Genomic DNA, 17,447 nt, shown 5'->3' on the forward strand with positions numbered 1-17,447 from the left:
GTGGTATCTACTAATAACTACAACAGCAGACTATTAAGATGCACCAAATTCAAATTTGTTCTTAAATGCACATATACATTTGAATATATGAATTTATTGCTAGTAGATGCTTTATGAATTAAATTATCTCTCAGATGTTTCACATGAATTAAATTAATTTGATTTGTTGCTTATGTTAAAATGAAGATTTGTTTTTTGATATATCAGTGCAAGTTCATAACAAAAAGCAAACATGTTCTTGGAAATCACATATGAATCTCATTGAAGATATTAATAGAGTCAAATCTTATAGAAACTGCATACATGATTATTCAACGTGCAGGTCTAAAAAGCTGACGTATCACATTCAAGGCAACTTAAAGAAAAAGGCAACAGGCGTGTGAACAAAGGCTATGCGCAACCCCCCGCCACTCACAGAGTGTCTCCTATACGCATTACAAAGCCCCACTCTATAAATATCATAGCTCAATCCTTCCAAACCATATCAAATTTGAAAAGCTCCATGCATTCTCCAATAACAAATTCTTCTAAATTAACTTATTTTTCTTCTTAGCTTAGAAAAAATATTCTTGCCTATTCAAAGCCAAATCCTTCAAGCTAGACAAGCATCCACCCATTGTGGGGTCTAATGGAGAAATTGGAGATGCAAAGGCTCATAGAGAGGCTACATGTAACAACCCCGCTCCAGAGTTGACGGTTGTCCCCACAGACCAACACGAGTCTTTTCTAGCGTGTTTTGTCCTTACTCGCACGCTCCCTGAAAACTTTCCAGGGGTCACCCATCCTGAAATTGCTCCAAGCCAAGCACGCTTAACCTTGGAGTTTCTTCCATGTGAGCACCAGAAAAGAAGATGCATCTTGTTGATATGAGTAGCGCTTATCAAATCATTTAAGCTCTCCTTGAATATGTCGTCTCATTCCAACATATTCTCGGAATCCCTCTTGTTAGGGTGTGTTTCGGTTCATCCCTGCTCCCCTCTTCTTGGAAGTCTTAATCGGAGCAGGTCCTTGTCCGTGCCTCTTTTGCACCGGAGATCACGCCCCACTTCGTCCCCGGGCGTTACATTACACCTTCTTATTGTGAAGCAAAAACAATTCCCTAATATCTTTTCTCAAGAAAAATCCAGAAAAAAGGGTTGGATAGGCCTTCTTTATCGTGACCTCATAAAAGGAATATAGGCTAGTAGATAATCGGCATCTCAATAATCATCCTAGATGATATGAGTATGTTTTTTTTATAATTTTCACATCTCATAGTCACCTCCTTGTTTCCAGCTAAATCTACTTGATATGGTTGACACTTTATGCTGACCGGGTGAGGAGATGCGCCATTTCACAGTGAACTCTAACAGAGTAAGCCTTAAATCATGGGTGTGAGTGGGCAACTCCTAACCAACGGGTTCAAAGTACTTGAAGGAGGCTAGAAGGGTAGGAAACTAACGAACCAGAAAGCAAGCAGAGCGAGATGATCCTTCATGATTATTCCTCTACTTCTCATTTTCTTACTGATGGGACGTTTCCACCCTCTCGGTGTGAAGAGAAGATTGCAAGAGTGATTTAACAGATACAGAAATATCTGGATCTGTTGGATCTTTTGCATGAAGTCTCTTCCATCTTTTGATGAACCTCCCATCAATATTGTTGATCATCAAACGCTCGATCTTAGCTCAGATAAGGGATCAACGATGAAAGCAACCAAGATCTCCTTCACTTTCCATGGTGATGTATTCATCGTAGATCTTGTCGATCGAATGATTAAAAATAGTTCTTCATGCTTATAATAATTAAAGGTTCTCATTTGAGCCCTTACCCTATATAGGGTTAGATTATAGTAAAAGTCTCATTTAACGTAATAAACATTACAAAGACAGATAATTTAAATAGAGAGAAAGGTAACCTAGAGCTTTGGTTTCAACAGATTCAAGAAGTCAAACAAATTCAAATCAATTGATTATTAACATACTTAATTCTTTCTGAGACAATCACGAATAAAGTCTAAATCTACTTCGATAATGAATAAATAGTAGATTACATGAAAGATATTGTGCTAAGATTGTATTTAAGCTGCTACTCCCAAGAAATCCTAAGATCATGATCCTCACTCAATTAAGTCCACCTAGCTAATATTGAAAAGCATGTTCCATGTCCTTATTCAAGTATCAATAATAATTTCTTGATATCAAATTAATGCAATTAATCATGCAAAATTGACGATCAATCAATTAAGGAAACAAAAATCCAAGACCGTGAAAAGAAAAAATAGTCTAGATTAATCAATATAGATTCACCAATCTATCTTCTGTTTACTCCCCAATCCTAAGATAAAGATGACTAGCTACAAATAGACATATAAATTAACTAGCAAACTATAAGCAATGAAGAATAAAATCAATAGACAAATAAAACCATTTGACAATTGTAGAATTTCATTATTGGTTGCTTTGATTCCACATATCTTCTCTTCTCCTTTCGTCTCTTAAGTTTTGCAATGCAAAAATTTTAAAAATAAAGGCTATGTTTCCTTTCTTAAAGTTTCCAGGGGGTATTTGTAAGCCATGGTGTAAGATACTGAGGAACTCAAGTGAAAATCGAATTCGAACCTAAAATCTATTCATCAAATATTGAGCAAACACGCGGCCCTGCATCAAAGGCGCGCCCCGCGCTTAAAACACGTTCAAATCGGGGAAACATGTTGCCTAGACACACGGTCACATGTTCGGGCTGCAAATTTCAACTTTATACAGTGTTTTTTTTTCTTTCTCCAAGTCGGTCTCCATAATTTGTGATCCAATTTTCGATCCATTTTTACCTAAAAAATCGCATCGAGATGAAATTCAATCCTATAAAACTCAATATCCTTGATATGTATCTATATTTCTGCAAGTTCACTCAAATAACAAGAAAGTAACAAGTTCTACACAACAAACCAACTTAAACTCAAAATAACTATCAAACGCATTATTTCTTAAAAAATTGACATCATATTAACCTTAGAAACATATAAAAGTGTGTTTTTGTCAACTATGAATCTTTCACTTAATATATAAAGTAATTGCACTTTCATGGTCTTGTAAATATCTTGTAATTGCTCTCCATATGAGATTTTAACTTAAGACAACGAAAGTACATATACTTTATAAGTTAAGTGCAAATAAATATATATTAAATACAAGTTATTCATTTTTTTTGCGTTAAATATAGTTTTTATTTGAATCATTACCTATATATATTGCGTGTATATGTTGTGTGATGAGATAAAGTTGACATGAAAAAATATCAATTGAAATTTAATCTAATAATTCCTTTAATTATGATAAAAGCTCTAAGTGGCGACCCACTTAAGGTCTACAAAAGATCATTATCTAAGGGTTTCGAGACTTAACCGTTCAAATTTAATGTTCGGCCTATATTTCGCACCTAAAAAAGGTGCATCACATGCTTAAATGATGTTACCTTTTCCCTCCGGAAGATGTGAACAATCAATTTTATTAATAATTCTAAGAGTGTGAGTGTAAATCGAACCAAATCCAAAACTTCCAACAAAAATATTAAAGTTTGATATGTTTGTTTTGTGGACACATATATTGGAATGTGACATGTTTTTTTTTTCTTTTTAACAGATCAATTAATCCAAATCGAACCAAACATCCATTCGTTTCAAAATGATAATTGAATTGATGTTCAATTCAATTTGGACAAAAACCATAAGTTTGATATTTTGATTTCTTGGATTCTATTAAGTTTTTGAAGAACCAAACATGACACTTACTTTGCATGATTGATTATACGCATAATTGAATATTTTTATCATTAAGAGCATGATTTCTCTAATTTCACCTTTTTAATGGGATAAGAATCAAGTAAACCTAATTTAAATGATAAAAATAATCAAATGTCTTTTGAATATTTTAAATTTTCAATCCATCAAAATAAACAGCAGATTAATTTTATTATTTTTATTTATCAAAACTAATATTTCAAAATAAATGCCCTCTAGATAAACCATCATATTTTAAGTTTAACCCCAAAATAAAATGCTACTAACGGAGAAAAGAAAGATTAGATACATGATTCGAATGCGTAGTATATATACTACGTATGAAGTAGCACAACTTTAGCAGTGAAAAAGAGAAAAGGCAGTTGTGTCAGTGTGTGAGGTGAAATTGCAAGTATGATGATTACCATGATCAATAGTTTGAACCCCACAACACCACACTCTAAACAATTCCTTCTTTCCCATACCTTTTCCTCTGCCTTCACCACCACAATCAGTGTGAATTCATTTATTTTTTCCATTACATTGTTTTTTCTTACACATAACTAGTGGTATGGTTGTACTTGATAAAAAAATAAAAAAGAAATTTCTGAGACTTCCTTCCCCACCCCCAAGAAAATGTCTCAAACTTCCATTTACACACACAACATAGTCTTCTCTCTCATGTTTTTTGCATATATTATGAATAAAGTTGTCTTTTAAAAGGGCAATGATGCTACTTTGGATTAACATGTTCAATCAGCTGTCTTCTTTTTCAAGAGCACACTAAGACTTCTACTGCTCTACTCAATATAAAGACACATCACTTTAGCCACTATAACACTTTCAAACCTCAACAACAATGGCTCTGCCACACCTTCCATTCATTCATCTCCTTGCTCTTCTGCTCTGTTCAGCTGCCTCTCTCTCTCTCTCTCATTCTGCTTCTCAAGCAGCAGCAGCAGCAGAGCAAAAGGATGTAACAACTCCAATCACAACTGTTCCTTTGAGAAATCCTTCATCATTAAATCCAATGCTGGATCCAAGCGACTCAGAGCAACAAACTCCCACCATCACCACCCCATCCACGTCGTCCGGTAGCTGGTGCGTGGCCGGCCTCTCCGCCACGGCTGCTGCATTGCAGGCCGCGCTGGACTACGCGTGCGGGCACGGCGGGGCGGACTGCTCCCCCATCCAGCCGGGCGGCGGGTGCTTCGCTCCGACGACCCTCCGCGGGCACGCCTCCTACGCCTTCAACAGCTACTACCAAAAGAACCCCATCCCGACCAGCTGCAACTTCGGTGGCTCAGCCCTTACTACAAGCACTGATCCAAGTCAGATACCACACACACTACTCACTACATACATTACATTACATTACATATATATATATATTTAAAATGATTTACTGCAGGTTATGGGACATGCCAGTATCCATCCGTGAGCACGACTTCATCGGTGTTGAACACGACTAACTCCATCGGATCCCGTGTTTTTGGGGCGGGCCCACTCCCTCCCTCTCCTACTGCACCTGCCACGCCAAATTTTGTCTCTTCTTCTACACATCTACTGCACTTCTTCGCTCTCCTACTCTACTACACATGATTCTTACATTATCAATATACATTACAATATACACAATTTCTTTGGTGTTTTTCTTTGTGTTGAATCATCATCTTATTGCTGTAATAAGACATAAGCATAATGGGTATGTTGATTTTACAGTAAAATGAAAGATAATCACATTCTTTGTAATATTGTGTTAAACTTGCAATGTGATTTAAAAGCGTGGTTCCATTATTAGCATTAGACCACATGAAACAAGAAAAGCGTTGAAGCCCTGCTCTGCTATACATTTGCTCGAAACAGCAGCATGTCTACATACCTCTAAACTACTATACAGCGACCAAATCAGTCGAAACTCAAGCAGCCAGAAAAATGGAAGCTAAAAGTCTAAAAATGGGGAAGAGACGATACGTATAAGGATGAACAAGAGCGATGAGCCTATCCTATCCTCAGGTGCTTCTTCGTCTTCCTTCAGCTGCCGGAATACGTACAGACAATGGTGGCGTTGCCTCGTTAAATATATTCTTCCATAAGATAAAAAAAACAAGTATCCATCGCAAAAAAGAGAGGACACTGCCCTAGTACAAGTGTAGTCATATGCACAATTGACCTCAACTATAAATAGAAACACGTTTTATATGCAAAAATATACAGAGTTAGAGCGTTATTTCCCTGAATTCTTATTGGGAGTTGGCTACTTCACAGCTCGGATTCAGCTTCCGAAGATGTCTGGATCGCCCTTCGGGCTGTCCAGAGAATCTCCTAAGTAGGATCCGTCTGGCTGACGGATAAAGATGTTAAGATTGCCAGACGGGAACGGTTCCTGAGCATGCCAAACACGACTTCACATCAGGTTTTCATAGATATAGGAATCACATAAAGACAGGCACATATAATTAAATAAGGCTAAAATAGTCAAATCTATATCACAAACCATTACCATTGGATTTAACCAATTAATACTCAAAAACTATTGGAAACTATGAAAATCTATCCATTCCCCAACTAATTTTCCCATTCTTGAAAGTTGAGTGGGATCATTGAGAATTTTCACCACCATATTAAAAATTCAATTCCGAATTTTTTTTTTGCAACTTCTTAAAATCACACATCAAATTCACGACGATTCTACTCCGGTTTCAAGTACCCCAAGTACCAGAAAATTTGTCCCGGGGATAGATCTGCATAGTTTCTCATAGTTTGGGTATTAATTGGTCAAAGTCAAACTCCGGAATAGATTTGGAAAATTTGTGATAGTTTGGGATAGATCCGACTATTTACTATTTAGACATTATAAAAGTAGCAAAAACTTGAGAGAAATCTAGCACCAAGTTTATGTTACAATGTGCGTAACGTACCAGATCACCAGTCCCTTGGCCCTCCGATTGGAAAACAATGGGCCGGCAACGCTTGTCTTCGTTCATCAAACTTGAATTCTGAAAGTGCGAAACCAGAGCAATCTTTCCCTGAATTCTTGCATATGCCAAGGAAGCGACCTTTTCACTATTAAATTTTTCCCATTTCTTCCCATTGAACGCCTGCGACGATCAACAACATGCAATTAGGCACACCCTAATAAGCATATACTTCCTTCGTTAAGTCATCGTGAAACAATGAGATTAAACACAAACCTCATAGAAGGTGATGATGTGTGAAGGCGACACCATATTGATGAAGGCATACCCAACATTGCATTTATTCTGGCCGAAAAGAATATATTAATTTCTTTTTTCAAGTTATACTAAAAGAGGGAAAAGAATTCTATTTGCCACGACATTACCTTAAAATCTATTGGTAAATAGAGAAAATCATACGTGCCCTTGTGGGTTTCATCGATAGCAGCCAGTAGCATCTTCGACGTGTACCTAACGAGATCGGATAGAGAAAACATGTTCAGATTTTTTTTTTAAAAAAAAAAAAAAAAAAGAACTTTGTTGACAATACCAAAGAAACAAACTTTGAGTTCTTACTTGTTTGGTATGTTCTTGATCATCAATGTAGTTCGGCTATCTTCACCGCTCATAATCTTCTCCAAATCGAGTTGATACTGCTTCTTGTTGTCCATTTGGCCTCCGGTCTCGACCCTTCTACTTCGAGCACGATCAATCATTCCGTCATTGCTGGCGGTTCCGAAAGAACCATTCCCGTAATATATAGGACCGTTTCTCACCATCGACATCATTCTGGAACTAGGAGAGCCACTATCAGTGTAGTTACCGGCGAAAGCGACTCCCATATTCACAGCGCCCGGGACACCAACATTCACAGCATGGTTCCCACCATTGCGGCTGAAATTCGTTACTCCAAATGCTGCCTGGTTTATGTACGAAGTTTCCGGAGAGTCGGGGAAAAAGCCAAGATGCCTTTCCAATTGAATACCAGATGGAGCAGATCCAACGTGGTGATGTGACCCGAGAAACGAGCCACGCTGACTGGCATAGGGGAAACCGATTCCCTGACCACCGGATGGAAAAGGATGGGCCTTCAACGAAGATGACCATGCCGACGAATTAGCATGCTCGGACTGGACAGAGGGACTTCCCCAAAGAAACTGAGGACCAGAAAGCGTCCCAACGCTAGACGGCTTGGAATAATCAAACGGTGAGACGGGCCCGGGACTGGAACTTAAGTTTGGATCAGGAATCGAATAATGATTCTGAAAAGCCACTCCTTGGGTGTTGTTAGCCTTGCTGACGACCTGGTTTGGGTGGGTCATCCTTCCCGGATCTTTACCGATGGGTGCAATTTTCACGGGATTTGATGCATGAGACGGAAGAATAGAAGCCAAGCCTGTTAAGTGGTTGTTTCCCACAGGACTCAGACTTCCCAACTTTGGTGTTGAACTATAACCATGCAGTGAATTGCGCTCGACTGGACTGCCGTAATTGGTCCAGCTACCTGCAAAGAGCTTTTTGATCACTTCGATCCACACAAAACATAAAGATTGTAATGGAAATAAGAAACAAAAGATCATTGAAAGTGTGGGCTCCAGCGACGTGCCTGGAGGAGAATCAGCTAATGGAGAACCGACTTGGTGAAGAAAAGCTCGAGCTTCATCTTGCTCCTGCTCCTGACTAAGCTGCTGCATTAAGCTGTGCCAAAAAAAAAGAGAAAAAAGAAAAATGCCCCTTTACTAGATCGCAACAGATTTCCATATAGTAACAACAAAAACTAATAGATCAGAAACTCTTTAATGATTCATAATATGTTGTTTTTTATATAAGAATATAGGGAGCACCTCCGACGGGCTCCACCAGGCCTACTAGGCTCAAGCTTTATGCGTTTTCCAGCTATATCACTTCTATTTAAAGCCTTAAGAGCCGCATCTGCAGCTCGAACATCATAAAACTCGATGAATTTATGGTGCCGTTTATGAGGTGTCTCCCTTATCTGCATTTAGTGCCACACACACGGATAGTAGTTCAGTCAACAGAAGCGAAGAAACTCATGTAATGAGCTCAAGCAGAAACTTCTCAGAAACACTATACCTCCTTAACTTCGCCATAAGCTCCGAATATTTGGCGAAGGTCATCATTGGATACAGATGCATCCAAATTGAACACCACCAAAGTGCCTTGGTTAACATCCTTTTCCGATGGGTTATCCTGCGAGAGCAGGAAATAATAGTTGATTGACGGTTATTCATTCAGCAACGTGCTATGGTGTAAAATGAAATGGTATTTCAATTCATACCTTAGGAATTGAAAAATGAATATCGAGTTTTCTTCGTCTCAAGGGCTTGCTCTGTAGTGCGCGCATTGCAGTTCGGGCAGCTCTGATATCATAGTAAGATATCATCACAAATCCCCTGTGTTTACATGCAGTGTAAAGAGTTCTGATATCTCCAAATTGCTATTTGCAGGAAAGGGGGAAAGGAGTATTAACATGTCAGTATAACAGATAAAAACGTCAATATCATTAATGTACAATAATTGTAGAAGATAAAAGGAAATCTACTGTAAAAAAAATACAAATAAAAAACAGCCTGAAATAGAAGTAAGAGAATATACAATGAGGAACCAAACTACATGGGCTAATCAGGAAGATTTCTCACTAAAATTGGTAAAAATGTGTCTCGACAATGTATGCGAATCTACGTTAAATGTTGATATCCCAATCAAATACATGAGATCATTATAGCACTAACTCGGTAAACATTAAGATACATAAAAAAGTAGTTATTCTGTGCTTTAGACTTCATCAAGTCTAAAGTGCAACGTATGCAAAATATTTTAGAAAAAACGACACAACAATAACTTTTTCCAGTTTTATTAGCAACAAAAGTTTTCATGCATTAATGGTATTAACTACCAAAATTATGATGGTAAGATAAGCAACTACATTTATAATGGAGTTGCTTTTTAATTGCTATGGGACTATGGGAGCATAAGATATAAATAATGAACCGCACAAAAAGGCAGTGGCGACCTCTATATTTTGTCAACTAGTTCATCTAATAAAAATTACCATAGATGACCAATCAAATAAAATTCTTTAAGAATAGGCCAAAATAACTATTTCCCCCAGCTCCATAGCCCAAAAGATGTTCATTATGTTTTCCTACATTATCTATCATCTTATTCACATGACATGACGTGGCAGAAACTGGAACCCTGCATAACATTATCATTTAAGTGGTATACTCCAAGAATCTAAAGTATTTTGGATGGCAACCAGCTGCTATAGAGGGATTTGAGTGTCGTATTCTCACATGCATCTAAGCATTACATTATTCACATTCTCTATTAATTATTCAGACGGATAGATGCAAAAGACAGGGCACCACAACAAACAAGGTACAAATTTGGGTGAATGTACCAGAAAAATAACATAGGCAAAAGCAAGCACAGCTACAAAATGGTCGTGTCAATTTTAGAAAGATGGGGTGCTACCAAATATAAATAATCTTGAAAATAGCAAGCAATACCTCAAAGAGAGACTTAAGCTCGGAGTCCTCGACATTACTGTTGATATTGCGAACAAATAACGTCCTTGACGGGTGCTCTCCATATGGGTGTTCCCCACTGACAGCTGCAACACCATTTGTGAAACCATAATGAGAAATGGTGCTTCCACTAATTCCATCCGACGTGCTTAACCTTGAAATACCATTAACTAGACTCTCATGACTTTCGGATTCTATTTCCAGACCCCCTCCGCTTCCAAAAAAATCGTCATCTAATTCCTCAAGTTGAGTCGGCAACCCACTAAGATCAAAATCATCCATTAGGCCAGCAAAAAGTTCGTCTTCGTCACCAGGAAGAAGGTTTCCCATGGTATTTGGTTCAGTATCTTCAAGCGGATCCTTAACTTCATCCGCTACACGACCTTTAGTAAGGTTAGGGAAGCCATGATCGATGGATCTGACTCGTTCAGATTCATTAAAATTAACTGCAGATCAAAAGGCACTGAGCTAAGAGCTTATTGCCAAAGTAATAGAAAAGGCACAACTTGTTAATTACAGATTTACTTGTGCTCACATTTCACGTGCGGGAAGACAGGCAAAGAGGTAGAAAACAGACTAGCATCAGTAGATGCATGATATGCACTGGTATCATTCGGAAGTTTCCATGCACTTTTTTCTTTATCGGAAATACTCAGGGAAGGGGCTTTAGTAGGACCTATGCAAATATAGATTTAAGCAATGGTGAGATAAATGTATTAAAATCAAATGCATATAATAAAGCCCTTACACTTACCAGTAAAAGGATTTTTTGATTGCTCCATTGAAATCACTTCGTGCAAAAACAACTAACTGGCAACCTATGATGACGGCTCTGGATTTGGCAAGTTCATAAACGAAATAGACACAGATCATATAAATTAGAAGTGAAATCCTTATTTAATACTGCTTAACAATAACTAAATAGTGTACGAAAACCGGAAAATGATCAACATGGACAATCACACTAAGTGCAACAACCAAAAGAGAAACAATAGATATATGTTTTAACCTAATACATCAAAATAAATCCATTGAAAATAAGAGGAAAAAGTTTAGAAACTTGTTTTCGAAACAAACTCAACAAGCATGCAGGCAATAAAGTAGCACATGCACATAAAGCAAATTTAATTACCTACTTTGCGCCACACCAAGATAAATCAACATTTAACTTTGAACAAGACAGTAAATTTTTCGAATAGGGATTATCGCCTAAATGAATCACCTTGATAGCTCAATTAACAAATCAATTGAAGCAACTACAAGGGCATAAAGATCAACTCCGCACAGTACAATTGAAGCCCAGAACAGAAAATCGCCAAAAATTATTAAATCCCCAAATCACGAAAACAAAAATTAATAATTCATGCAACCCAGTTGAAATTGACGACTTTCCACTCCACCACATGCAAAAACCTAATGGAATCCAAGAAAGGATCACAGGTTTAGTACTGTAAACCACATAAAAATAGAAACTTTACCATAAATCTATCTAATTACAAATTTAGCACACAAACCCACACCTTTAATCGCGATTTTTTTTTAGAGAAAAACACAATAGAAATAAAACCCACCTCAATTAGTGACAAATTCCCGAAAAGCTTACAGGGAGAGACGAAAGATAGTACCTCATGAACAAGACTGCTAACTGCCAAAAAAGAAGATGTAAGAGAGAGAGAGAGAGAGAGAGAGAGAGAGAGGCCCCAAAAATAAAAGAAGGAAAAAAAATCTAAGGCTGGGTGGAAAAGATAGGTCGAAGGGAGTAAAGAAATAAAATTTACAAGAAACACAAAACCCTCAAACAGTTTCGTAGAAGCAGGGGAATTGTTTTCTTCTACTCTTTCACTTCCTCGTCTCCCGCCGTAACACCAGTGGAGTGGGTTAGAGAGAGAAACAGAACAATTCCAGAGAGAGAAAGCACACACAATGGAGAATGATTGGAGGGAAAAGGGGGTATCGTACTGTCTGAATCCGAACAGTAATTGTTTATTAGATCTTTTGCTTGGTAAAGTATTCAATGGCGAAAGATTGGAAAATAATTGCTTGTTTTTAATATCTGTTTTGGTAAGTTCTGTTTGGATGGGGCTCTAAAAGTAGGGCTCACAAATCACAAATAAGGTTTATCATTATGAGCTCATTAACCCTAAGCATGGTGTCATGTAGATCGCCAAACAGGGCGTAAGGAGCCGTGTCGAATATCCAAACAAGTTAACACTCAATTTAGATGATGTGTGATTGGGCTTAACACACTCTACCAAACCTATTTTAAATCAAATAAATTATTTGATATTCGAGAATACGAGAATGCTCCCACGTGATGTCTTCACGGCTCAATTTAATATTCAAATAATTTATTCAGATTATTGAAATGTAGATTTTTGCTGCCAATATATGAAAACGGATAAAATGGTGAAATTTTTTTTATCATTTCATTTCCCATAATAAATTTACAACCAAAGAGAACGCACCCTAAATGTATTTTATGGATATATAGGCGCAAAGTTAAGGTGTTACATTACATAAAATCTTCTTATTTTTTTTTTGTGATCATCTGGCTGTGGAGTGGCTGAACACTTATTAAAATGTTATGTGTGAATGTGTTGCTAATATTTTTTTCGATTGTAGCTCGTGGCATAAAACATGTGTTGTGTATTTAGGCTGCGTTCTCTTTGGTTAAATTTATCATGGAAAATGAGAAATTTCATCATTTAAATCATTTCTTTCTTTTTCTACATTTCTTACTTGACCCTTACTCAATCCTCATTTACACTACAAATGAGGAATAATATTATCCCTCCAAAAATGGTGTATCGTATTATCCCTCCTTTGTAGTGTATATGAAGAATGAGTAATGGTCAAGTATGAAATGTGAGAAAAGAAAAAAAGGATTTAAAGAGTGAAATTTTGTTTATCCTTCCTTTTCCCATAATAAATTTATAACCAAAGAGAAAAGAGAACGCACCCTTAATGTTTATTTGTAAATTCTTGTGTAAGAGTATATTAAAAGCGCCTCCACATGATCATTCAATTCCGGTCTAGAAGTGGAACATCAGCTTAAATTTTGAAGAATTAATCGGTTGCGGTAGTACAATATAAATTCAAGGAATTTTAAATATGTAAAATAGTAGAAGATCCAATATATAAAAAACAATAGAAATGTAACCATGTATATTGCATCAATCAATACGACATGCACGGGGTCATTCACTCATAATAATCACGCACACTCATATAAATGCGAGTAAATTGTACCACAAATACTAAAATTATATAATGCTTTTGATGTAGGTGATTCCACATATAGATGCATGTAAGTACTGATAAAATACTTAAATGTATTTTAAACCATGCATCGCCTAGATATAAGTAAATCTAGCTTCAAAACGTCATTTTTGTGAGCTCATATCATTAAAATTCACGATAATCCTGCATAGCTTGTAAGTATTGGAAAAAAAGTTTGTTGATTGATCACTGAAATACTAGCAATAAAATATCATAATTAACACGGTATAATTGTAGCATGTATCGTATCCACAAGGATCGATATGACGAAAACACAATAAATAATTCTAATAAGTACTAGTTCAATATCCAGACAAAAGAACAAAAATAAGAAGAAGAATTAAAACTAGACTCAAATAATGAAAAGAAATAAAATCAGATAACAAAAACTCAAAAAAATTCCAGGGAATACATTTTCATCAATTAAATCTACACAATTAATCTATTAATCCAAATTACCAGTTTAATTAAGTCCTAATGAGAAATCGCATAAATAATCATACACTCTCGTTAGAGCAGTTTATAATAGTTGATTAATAAATTTCCTAACAGTCTCAAGAAAATCTAATAACTTCTATCTCAGAAGCACATAAGAATAGCTCTCTATGATCCATCAATCTCCGCTATGTGTCTCAAGATTAAAATCATATCACACATTCATAAATCCACTAAACAGTTATCTCCGCTAGGTCTCAAACTGAATAGCTAAACATGCAAATTATTGGCCAGATAATCCACAAAAATAGGCACCAAGAATTGTAAATCATAAACTAGAAGGCAATATGGTATCAATAAATCAATCACATAAATTCAATCAACTGTAAAAACCCTAGAATTAGAAAATGAATTAGTTGGACATAGTTAAATAACACCGTTATTTAACACCGTTAAGTGTCCGTTAAAGGTGCAAATTCCTCCCTCTGACCTAACATCGTTAAGTGTCCGTTAACGTTTGGGTTTAATTGCACCCTCTACTTCAGGGGTGGATCTGCACCTTAATTTTTTTTTTATATATAATTTCAGCAACTCACCTCCGGCATCAACTTAACCGCCCCCGTACTCATCGATTCTGACTTGCACCTTGTCAACTTGCACGCGCCCAATCTCTTGGTTGTCGACTGCCCACCGCTTACATGAAGCAACGCCACCAGCTTCTTCACCGCCCCGCACAACAGCATCTACTCCAACACCTTAACCTTTTAGGCTTATCTTATGATACTAATTGTGTATATATTTATCTATATAATATATATTTAAATTTTATTTATTTATTTTTGAATAATTATTAAAACTCTAGATAATAATTATGATTTTATTTTTGGTTAATTTAATATTTGTAAATTTATTTAAAAAAAGAAAAAAGAATGGATCCGGGTCAGGACTCCAGACCCTGTGAATCTAATGGATCTGGACATGAATCTCATTTTTTGGGACCTAATGGATTTGGACCGGATCCTGACCTAAGTAAAAAAAATACGGATATGGATTTGGACCAAGCAAAATTCGATCCAAGTCCACATCTGGAGTTGGTGATGCTGTTGCATGTCGGCGGTAAGCAGTCGACGATCAAGAGACTGAGCGCGTGCGAGCTGACAAAGTGTAAGTTGAAGCCGATGAGTACGGGGGCGGTTAAGTTGATGCCGGAGGTGGGTTGCTGAAATTTAAAAAATAAAAATAAAAATTAAGGTGCAGATCCACCTGTAATACCCCGCCCATTAATATTTAGTTTAGAATTATTTTTGAACTTAGATTTATGATTCACGCCGGATTGAGAAAAAGAATTTATTTTAATTCCAACAAAAATTATTTACAAAAGCATTTGTAAATTTAGTAATTAAATTTATATGCATTGCATATTTATTTAATTAAGCATTCAATCATTTTATGAGTGGGCTTTAATTTTATTTGGACCTCAAGCTTTTAAATAAGAGTATGCATAAATGAAAGCCCAACCCATCATCTTCCATCAAAGCCCAACCCACCTCTTTCCTTGATATTTTCGTCCACCACCACCGCCTCACTGTTCTCTCCCTCTTCAATATATATATCTCTTTCGATGCACTCCGATCTTTCTCTTCTCATTCACTCACTTCTCTCTCGTTTCCTCCCGAACTGAGCTTCAAACGTTGAACTCCAAGAACAGCAGCCAACGATTCACCCAGCAAATCCAAGCCAAGGTTTCACCTTTAACTCCTCTGCTTCTTTACTTCACTTTTCGTCCAAGAATCTAAATTCATGTTCATGTTTTTGTATGTTTATATGTCTATATTTTGCTGCATAACTGTTAAGAATAGATAAAGGTGAAGTCTTGATTTTTATGTTGCTGTAAATCGAGCATTGAGCGTGTTGTTTTGTGGAGTTGGCTGTGTGGGCGGATAAGTCGAGAGTAGAGGAGAGTGAGGGTGGCGGCTGTGGTTTGCTGCGGTTGCCGAAAATAGAGGGAGGTGACGGCGCTTCGCCGTTACCAAGGAGGTGATCGTCGCGAACTGTACTGGTGAGCTGAGAAAGAGAGTCGTGAGGTGTTCAGAGGTTAGGGGTGAAGAGCAGAGCAAGGAGATGAGTGCAGAGCAGGGAGATGAGAGCAGAGCAGAGCTGGTGCGCAAAGCAGAACTAGGCGCAGAGCAGAGCTGGGGCGCAGAGCAGAGCTGGGGTGCAGAGCAGAGCTGGAGGCGCAGAGCAGAGCTGGGGTGCAAAGCAGAGCTGGAGGGCAGAGCAGAGCTGGAAGGCAGAGCAGAGCTGGATTGCAAAGCTGACCAGCAGAGCTGAATGCCAGAGCTGGATGCCAGAGCTAAACAGCAGAGCTGAATGCCAGAGCTGGATGCCAGAGCTGAATGCCAGAGCTTAATGCCAGAGCTGAATAGCAGAGCTGATTACCAGAGCTGGTTGAAGCAGAGCAGAGTAGAGTAGAGTAGTGCAGAGCATAGAAAGGGGGCAGAGGCGGCAGTGGGCTGCCTTTGTTTATGTATCTTGGACTTGTGCTTTTTAAGTAGACTATTATGCTTAAGTATGAAATGAGTCATGCATTGCATCATGATTTAATTGGTTATTTTAAAACTCCAATTACAAGAAAGACGAGTAAGAATATTGTTGGTGTTCTTAACTCAAGAGAATTTGTTTTCAATTATTTATTCTTTAAATTTTGAAAACCCGGCTAAGTGAATCATAGGATGATAAGCACTACACCACGACTTAAGATTTAATTCAGGAGACCTATTAAGATTATAGATTTCTTGTAGGCTTTGTAGACCGTGAAGACTAGCGCTGCTATTCCGATCCAAAGTTAAGATTAAACGACAGACATTGCCTAATCAGGTGGGCTTATTTTCCAAATGTATGATTTAGCTATTGAGCTTAAATGTTTCAATGAAATGAAAACTGTTTATCCGATAAAATATTTTTGTGCACTCTGCTCTGTTTAAGGCTCGCAACAATGAATCGATCGAGGTTCTCTCTTGACCTAACACGTTATTTGAGAATTGTGTACACCTATTAGCTGACTCGGTGGGTTGATCTCCATTCGGGCACTAATCATGTATGAGGCGTTATAAGGGTGCTCGACGGGATGTGTTCCGGAGCATTGGGTCCCAAATGGGAACTTGGCTGGGTTACGCCCTCAGTTCAAGTAAGCAGGAGTAATGGATCCGTCGGTAGCTAAAAGGTCCGGGATCACAGCGAGTAACGAAAGGGAGTGTGACAATTGCGCGCAACATTATAAAATGTTTTGACATGTTTAGAAGTTACTTGAATTTAAAAACCTTCTAAGTCATATCAAGTATAATTGGATAAACTGCTCTTATGATTATGAAATGTTTACAAAAATGCTAGCCCACTAAGTACATTAGTACTTAGCCCAAAAATACTTTCAAATGTTTATCAGGTTGATTGGTCGGTGCTGACGGGGCG

The 17,447-nt window shown here is 37.4% G+C and overlaps 2 protein-coding genes across 8 annotated transcripts; one reads left to right on the top strand and one right to left on the bottom strand.

Annotated features, from left to right (window-relative positions):
• The first annotated feature begins 4,269 nt into the window (after positions 1-4,269).
• Positions 4,270-5,616, top strand: LOC131012222 (major pollen allergen Ole e 10-like). Its single transcript, XM_057940134.1, has 2 exons — positions 4,270-5,088; positions 5,169-5,616. Exons 1-2 carry the CDS (start codon positions 4,617-4,619, stop codon positions 5,357-5,359), a joined length of 663 nt encoding a protein of 220 aa, XP_057796117.1. The 5' UTR covers positions 4,270-4,616; the 3' UTR covers positions 5,360-5,616.
• LOC131012221 (protein MEI2-like 2) lies at positions 5,531-12,440 on the bottom strand. 7 transcript variants are annotated; one of them, XM_057940132.1, is made up of 15 exons: positions 12,044-12,292; positions 11,837-11,910; positions 11,020-11,097; positions 10,801-10,941; positions 10,430-10,711; positions 10,248-10,351; positions 9,014-9,172; positions 8,809-8,925; positions 8,559-8,710; positions 8,321-8,412; positions 7,291-8,218; positions 7,101-7,185; positions 6,952-7,020; positions 6,679-6,858; positions 5,531-6,143 (listed from the first exon to the last, which is right to left on the bottom strand). In XM_057940132.1, the coding sequence occupies exons 3-15, from the start codon at positions 11,045-11,047 to the stop codon at positions 6,033-6,035; spliced, it is 2,448 nt and encodes an 815-aa protein (XP_057796115.1). In that variant the 5' UTR covers positions 11,048-11,097; positions 11,837-11,910; positions 12,044-12,292; the 3' UTR covers positions 5,531-6,032. The 7 variants fall into 7 exon arrangements, with proteins under 7 accessions (XP_057796115.1, XP_057796116.1, XP_057796111.1 ...); XM_057940133.1 differs by having other exon boundaries at positions 7,291-8,214; positions 8,317-8,412; XM_057940128.1 differs by adding an exon at positions 11,488-11,678 and having other exon boundaries at positions 10,248-10,711; positions 12,044-12,291.
• Positions 12,441-17,447: the final 5,007 nt, after the last annotated feature.

The sequence above is a fragment of the Salvia miltiorrhiza genome, chromosome 2, assembly GCF_028751815.1.
Source record: "Salvia miltiorrhiza cultivar Shanhuang (shh) chromosome 2, IMPLAD_Smil_shh, whole genome shotgun sequence".
In the NCBI taxonomy this organism is placed as follows: Eukaryota; Viridiplantae; Streptophyta; class Magnoliopsida; order Lamiales; family Lamiaceae; genus Salvia; species Salvia miltiorrhiza.